Raw genomic sequence first — 7,500 nt, 5'->3', positions numbered from 1 at the left:
GTAGAGGAAGAATCTACAGGAGCGTGCTGTTGCTGTGATGTTCGCCACACAGGATAAGTGGATGTCAAGGATCACCCCAAGGTTCTTGGCTGTCTGGGAGGAGGTCACAGGAGAGTTCTCTACTATGATGGAAAAAGTCTTGGAGAGGGCAGGGTTTCCCGGGGAGGAAGAGCAGCTCAGTCTTGTTCAGGATAGGCTTGAGGTGGTGGGCTGACATCCAAGCGGAAATGTCTGCATGACACGCAGAGACACGTGTTGCCACCTGTGAGTCAGAAGAGGGGAAAGAGAGAAAGAGTTGAGTGTCATCTGCGTAGCTGTGGTAGGAGAAACCATGTGAGGAAATTACTGAGCCAAGAGATTTGGTATAGAGGGAGAACAGTAAGGGCCCTAGGACAGAGCCCTGGGGGACCTCACTGGTAAGAGCGATCGGCCAGGTAGGATGCACTCCAGGAGAGTGCAGAGCCAGAGATGCCCAGTTCTGAGAGGGTGGAGAGAAGGATCGGGTGGTTTGCTGTGTTGAATGCAGCAGACAGGTCCAGAAGAATGAGAACAGAGGAGAGGGAGGAAGCTCGAGCAGAGTGGAGGGTGACAGCAAGGAGAGCAGTCTCAGTAGAGTGCCCAGCCTTAAAGCCGGATTGGTGAGGGTCAAGGAAGTTGTTTTGAAGGAGGTAGTTAGACAGTTAGGTCTAGGTCGGTTAGAGACAGCACATTCAAGGGTTTTAGATAAGAAGGAGAGAAGGGATACCGGTCTGTAGTTATAGACAGCAGACGAGTCAAGAGTTTCTTGAGAAGAGGCTTGACTCTGGCTGTCTTAAAGGCAGCTGGGACAGATCCTGTGGATAGAGAGGAATTGATTATGGTTGTAAGGAACGGAAGGAGGTTAGAGATGGAGACCCTTTGGAGATGGATTGGAGAAAGGGGGAGGGGATAGGATCAAGGGGGCAGGTGGTTGCCCGCTTGGATGTGACCAGTTTTAGAATATCATCAGGATAGAGGGGGAAAAAGCTGATAAACCAGAGACCGAGTGTAGCGCAGTGGGTTTGGGAGGAGATGTAGCAGTGTTGGTGAGAGGTAGAGGGAAAGAGCTGCTAATGTCATCAACCTCCTTCTCAAAGTAGGTGACAAAGTCATCCGCAGACAGGGAGGAGGGGGGAGGGGGAGGAGGTGGGTTGAGAAGTGAGGAAAATGTGGAGAACAGATTCCTTGTGTCAGAGGCAGAGGATTGAGTGCGTGTGGGTAGGTGCTGCTGTAACGTGTGTGTGTGTGTGTGTATGTGCGTACATGCGTGCGTACATGCGTACGTGCATGTGTGCGTGTATGTGTGAGTGCCTGCGTGAGTGTGCTCGTGTGTGTGTGTGTGTAGAACACCTACTCTAGGTCAGACAGGAGAGGACACTGCTCCAGGATGTCAGAGAGCTTCTCCACGTTGCCACAGGTCAGTGTGTACTGGGTCAGCCTGCAGGAGGCCAGCCGAGGCTCTGACCACAGGCTGACAAACTGGATGAAGGCTTGACCCTGGGGCCTGGGCAGCACCAGGGAGCACAGGGAGGAGCCGAGTCAGCCATGTTGGAACCTGCATACATACTGTATACCTGGGCCCTACTCTCTGGGCACTGTCACTAACAGCTAATTGTTAGCATGTTTAACCAACCAAAACCCAATGCAAGTCAATGGACCCTAAGTTAGCAGCTAATTGTTCGCATGTTTAACCAAAAACCCTATGCTAAGTTAGCATGTTGGAATTGTCATGCTCAAATCATCTCAAAGTCATTTAAATGACATAATTGAGTCTCTTCTGAGAATTTGAAATGATTTGGGGATGACATTTCACACATGCTAACTAAGGTTAGCTCATTTCATTTTACATTTGTTTAGATTTAGTTGACGCTTTTATCCAAAGCACATTTCCATTTACACATTTACAACAAGTACATTTGTCTGAAGTAAGTGATTCATCTACACATCAGCCATCATAAGAACAACATCTATGCTCGGACCAGGTGACGCTGGCAGTCACAATGGCAGTCAAAAAGGAAGGATTTCAGGGTAAAGGAACAAAATATGTGATTTTGTAATTTGGGACTTTAACTAAAGACTCTCTACATGATGTAATCCTCATGGTCACCTGGAAACCGTCAATCATAATGTGTTGTTGTTGTACCAGGAGACGCTGGTGGATGTACACATGCATGTTACCTATTCCTCATTCCAGCCCGTCCTCCATTTTCTACCTCCACCAGCCTCCCCTGGTTCATACAGAACGGCAGCTGTCTCACGTCTGTGGCTGAACCCCGGGAGCTTCAACAACATGGTACTAACCTATCAAAATGTTGCTGTGGTAACCTTATATTTTAGAGCCCTGTTTCAGCTGGTATTGATGTGGTATGTGGTAACTATGTGGTAACTATGGTAACTATGTGGTAACTGCATGGCTTTGATTGGACTGATGTCTTCATCATGCTACCAGAGTCGCCCAACAATGACGGGCGTACCTGAGTTCCACTGCTCTGACGCGCTGGCAGTCAATCAGACATCTGACCAATAGCAACGCTCCGTCCGTAGACATGTGGGTGTGGCTGACACTGTGTGTGTGTGTGTGGGGGGGGGGGGGGCAGGAGAGAGAGATGGTTAGTTAAGTGTGTAGTTAAGTGTGTAGTGTGTAGTTAAGTGTGTAGTTAAGTGTGTAGTGTGTAGTTAAGTGTGTAGTGTTCTCACTTGAGCAGCTGCAGAGAGGCCATCTTGGGCAGGATCTTCAACAGCTTGTTGATTGAATTGTCCTTCAGGGTTCCATAGGAGAAACTGGTAGACAACAACAACCACAACAACCACAACCACAACCACAACCACAACAACATCAATAACAACAACAACATCAACCACAACCACAACAACAACAACAACAACATCAATAACAACAACATCAACATCAATAACAACATCAACATCAACATCAACATGTTAAAGTGTTAGAACTGGGAGCAGTGGCAGACAGCCAACAGTACCATGTTGGTACTGGTAAACAGTAGAACTCACTCTAGGTCCAGCGGGCCGGGGCACTCTGCCAGCCTCCCACACAGCCTGGTCATGTCAGCAGGCTGAACATCTGTGTGAGTCAGACTACAGACAGATACAGTAGGGTTACAGAGGTTAGGGGTTGGTTTGGTGGGGAAAGGAACTGGGGAGGGGTGTGGTTTAGGGTTGGTTTGGGGTTGGTTTGATGGAAAAAAAGACTGGGAGGTTTGGGGTTGGTTTAGGGTTGGTTTGGGTGGGGAAAGGGACTGGGAGGTTTGGGGTTGGTTTGGTGGAGAAAAGGACTGGGGGGTTTAGGGTTGGTTTGGTGGAGGAGGGACTGGGGAGGTTTGGGGTTGGATTGGTGGGTGGGAGTTACTGTTTAACATGTGTCCTACTGTTTAACACGTGTCCTACTGTTTAACATGTGTCCTACTGTTTAACACGTGTCCTACTGTTTAACACGTGTCCTACTGTTTAACATGTGTCCTACTGTTTAACACGTGTCCTACTGTTTAACACGTGTCCTACTGTTTAACATGTGTCCTAATGTTTAACACGTGTCTTACAGTTTAACACGTGTCCTACAGTACCTGAATGTCTTCTTGTGCTCCTGGTGCAGTGTGCTCCTGAGGCCTCCTGCTGGCTGTTCTCTGTAATGACAGGTATCCCGGGAGCTGGTTTCATTAGGACTCCTAACACACCATCAGACACAGTACAGGCTGTATATGAATGGTATACTGATGGCAGGGGAGGCTGCTGGAGGTAGAAATCGGACTCATTGTGTTTTATATCATTCCTCATTCCATTCCATGCATTACCCGTCCTCCAATTTCTACCTCCACCAGCCTCTCCTGATTATGGTATACAGCAGACCTGGGCATAGCACGGCCCGCGGGCCACATACGGCCCTTTGGCTGACGTTGACCGGCCCCCGTAGGGATAAATGGAAATTGGAAAATAAACGTATTGTTTTTTATTTATGTATACGTTTTTTAAGCGTACCTAATGACTCGATACGACTTGTCGTAAAACTGTGTGATGAGACGAGTCTGATTGACGGTATCTGACATTACCTTGTCACAAGATAGCCCTCAAAATGTCTGGTCACGCCAAAAAAAGAAAGGTCGATGCCGAATGCAGAGTTTTCAACAAAACATGGACTGATAAGTATTTATTTACTATAGTCAGAGGTAAAGCTGTGTGTTTAGTTTGCGGAGAGCAGATTGCCGTTTTCAAGGATTACAATTTGAATCGACATTACGAGACGAAACACGCGGTAAAATACAAAGAGTTGACCGGTGCTGAACGGTCACGGACAACAGAAGCTTTGCTAGCTAAGCTACAGAGGCAACAAGGCTTCTTCACCAAGCTTCACACATCCAGTGAGGCAGCAACCAAGACCAGCTTTGTGATATCCCACAAAATCGCTAAAAACAGCAAGTCATTCTCGGAGGGGGAGTTCATTAAAGAGTGCTTGGTGGACTCTGCGGCGCTAATATGCCCCGAGAAAAAAGAAGCATTTGAGAAAGTCCCGCTGTCCAGTCGAACCGTGACGAGAAGGATCGAGGACGTCGCAGGGAATTTGGAGCTTCAGCTGCAAAGTGAGATTGCAAATTTGGACTTTTTCTCCTTAGCTTTGGACGAGAGCTGTGATGTCCGTGACACAGCCCAGTTACTTGTATTTTTACGTGGGATAACGAAAGACTTCAAGATTACGGAGGAGCTGGCAGCAGTGCGGTCAATGAAAGGGACGACGACGGGGAGCGATCTGTTTACGGAGGTAAATGCATGCCTGGACGAGCTGGGACTGAGATGGGACAGACTGGCAGGTGTCACAACCGATGGTTGTCCAAATCTGACGGGGAAAAATGTTGGACTTTTGAAACGAATGCAAGATAAAGTGACTGAAATCGACCCAGAGCAGAAATTGGTATTTTTACATTGTATTCTACATCAGAATGTGTTGTGCAAGTCAGTGTTAAAAGTGAACCATGTTACTGATGTTGTAACTAAAATAGTATGCTTTATCAGGGCAAGAGCATTAAATCACAGACAGTTTGTTGAGCTTTTGGAGGAGCATGAGTCTGAACATGGTGACATTGGTTACCACACAACTGTCAGATGGCTCAGCCTGGCCAAAGTGCTGAAAAGAGTTTGGGACCTGAAAGCAGAGATTCAGGAGTTTTGTGAGAAGAAAGGCAAAGACATCCCAGAGCTCTCAGATGGGGACTGGATGGCAGATTTTGCATTTGCTGTGGATGTGACTGCACTGATGAATGAACTGAACACCAAACTGCAAGGCAAGGGCCTTTTTGTTCATGAAATGCACAGCCTGGTGAAGGCTTTCATGAGAAAGTTGCAGTTTCTTTCAAGCCAACTGGAGAGCAACACTCTCACTCACATGCAAACCCTGAAAGAAGTCAAACCATCAGCTGATCACCTCCACAGGTACTCATCCATGTTAGGAGCACTGCATGGTGAGTTTTCAAGGCGATTTGAAGATTTCAAAACAGTTGAGGATGAAATGAGCATGATCTTCTCTCCCTTCACCTGCATTGTGGATAATGCACCCAGTGACGTTCAGCTGGAGCTCATTGACCTGCAGTCTGATGTGGTGCTGGCAGAGCACTTTAAGTCAGAATCAGTGCTGGACTTTTACTCCTCTCTCAAAAAGGAGAACTTTCCAAACATGAGGAGACATGCTCAGAAGATGTTGGTTCTCTTTGGATCTACCTACATATGTGAACAAACATTTTCATTGATGAAGTTTAACAAATCCAGGTATAGATCCTCTCTCACTGATGATCATCTGTCAGCTGTGCTTCGCATAGCCACCTCAGACATTCAGCCTGACTTTGATACACTTGTTAAAGCCCAACAGAGACTAGATTTCTCTCACTGAACAAGAAAAAAAAACTGAAACAGTAAATTAGATGGTTAGACTGCTTAATATTTGGAGTACAAAGACAATATTGATGTCTTTAGAAAGCTAAGGATCTCCTCTTTCCAACAATACTGTATATTAAACTAAAATGTGTTTTGGGGTTAATGTGACTGAGTGGAGAAATGCGCAAGTCACAATTGTTAAAAACATTCTTATTTTGTGTACCATTGTTTTTGAAAATGTGATTGAATAAATGACATTTCTTGTAAGGCAACCTCACTTTTTCATTGCTTAATAATCATAACATTTACTCTTACCAGTCACAGCTTGTCAAAACAATGCAATTTACTGCTTTTTACAAAGAAATAAAATTAATGTTATGTAGAATTGAGTTCAGGCTATTGGCCCGGCCCTCCATAATATTTTCTGTTTCTCATGTGGCCCCCTGGGAAAAATAATTGCCCACCCCTGGTATACAGTATAGTGTTGGTATAGTGATGGTATATTGATGGTATTGTGATGGTATATTGATGGTATTGTGATGGTATATTAATGGTATTGTGATGGTATATTGATGGTATTGTGATGGTATATTGCTGGTATAGTGATGGTATATTGATGGTATATTGATGGTATATTGATGGTATATTGATGGTATTGTGGTGGTATATTGCTGGTATATTGATGGTATGGTGATGGTATATTGCTGGTATTGTGATGGTATATTGCTGGTATATTGATGATATATTGATGGTATATTGCTGGTATATTGATGGTATGGTGATGGTATATTGCTGGTATTGTGATGGTATATTGCTGGTATATTGATGATATATTGATGGTATATTGATGGTATATTGAGGGTATAGTGATGGTATATTGCTGGTATATTGATGGTATATTGAGGGTATAGTGATGGTATATTGCTGGTATATTGATGGTATGGTGATGTTACCTTCTACTGGGGTGGAACCTCAGCAGCAGCTTCTTCTGGCCTCCATGACTGGTGGTTAAACATGTTCATAGTTAATGACCTCCAACATAATGATCACAAACACGCTATTGATGCACATTAAGATTTCAGTGTGTGTGTGTGTGTGTGTGTGTGTGTGTGTGTGTGTGTGTGTGTGTGTGTGTGTGTGTGTGTGAGAGAGAGGGAGAGATTATGACTACCTGATAAGAACCTGGGTCATGTGTGTGTGTGTGTGTGTGTGTGTGTGTGTGTGTGTGTGTGTGTGTGTGTGTGTGTACCTGATGTGAACCTGGGTCATGTGTGTGTGTGTGCAGAGGGCCTCGGCCAGCAGGAACACCCCCTCCATCCCAACTCCATTATGACTCGCTCTGAAACACCACATCACTTCCTGTTCAGAATCACTTTTAGGGAGAAAAGCAACAGAGAGATGAAAAGAGAGATGATGAAGAGAGAGATGATGAAGAGAGAGATGAAAAGAGAGATGATGAAAAGAGAGAGATGAAAAGAGAGATGATGAAAAGAGTGATGATGAAATGAGATGAAAAGAGAGAGATGAAAAGAGAGATGATGAAAAGAGAGATGATGAAGAGAGAGATGATGAAAAGAGAGATGATGAAGAGAGAGATGATGA

The 7,500-nt window shown here is 45.1% G+C and overlaps 1 protein-coding gene across 4 annotated transcripts in view; it reads right to left on the bottom strand.

Moving 5' to 3' along the window:
• The window catches only part of LOC310824829 (protein NLRC5-like), a 30,709-nt gene that overhangs the window by 4,789 nt on the left and 18,420 nt on the right, over window positions 1-7,500 (bottom strand). The window contains exons 20-26 of one of the 4 annotated variants that reach the window (XM_083698081.1): window positions 7,148-7,237; window positions 6,852-6,899; window positions 3,603-3,704; window positions 3,034-3,117; window positions 2,716-2,799; window positions 2,493-2,582; window positions 1,373-1,522 (exon numbers count right to left, since the gene is read on the bottom strand). In XM_083698081.1, the coding sequence (XP_083554207.1) occupies window positions 1,373-1,522; window positions 2,493-2,582; window positions 2,716-2,799; window positions 3,034-3,117; window positions 3,603-3,704; window positions 6,852-6,899; window positions 7,148-7,237 (648 nt within the window). The remainder of the gene's footprint in view (window positions 1-1,372; window positions 1,523-2,492; window positions 2,583-2,715; window positions 2,800-3,033; window positions 3,118-3,602; window positions 3,705-6,851; window positions 6,900-7,147; window positions 7,238-7,500) is intronic. The other 3 variants (XM_083698082.1, XM_083698083.1, XM_083698084.1) reach the window with 3 other exon arrangements.

Source organism: Argentina silus, assembly GCF_951799395.1.
Source record: "Argentina silus genome assembly, contig: scaffold_156, whole genome shotgun sequence".
NCBI classification, from domain to species: domain Eukaryota; kingdom Metazoa; phylum Chordata; class Actinopteri; order Argentiniformes; family Argentinidae; genus Argentina; species Argentina silus.
This window is presented reverse-complemented; position numbering and strand designations above follow the sequence as displayed.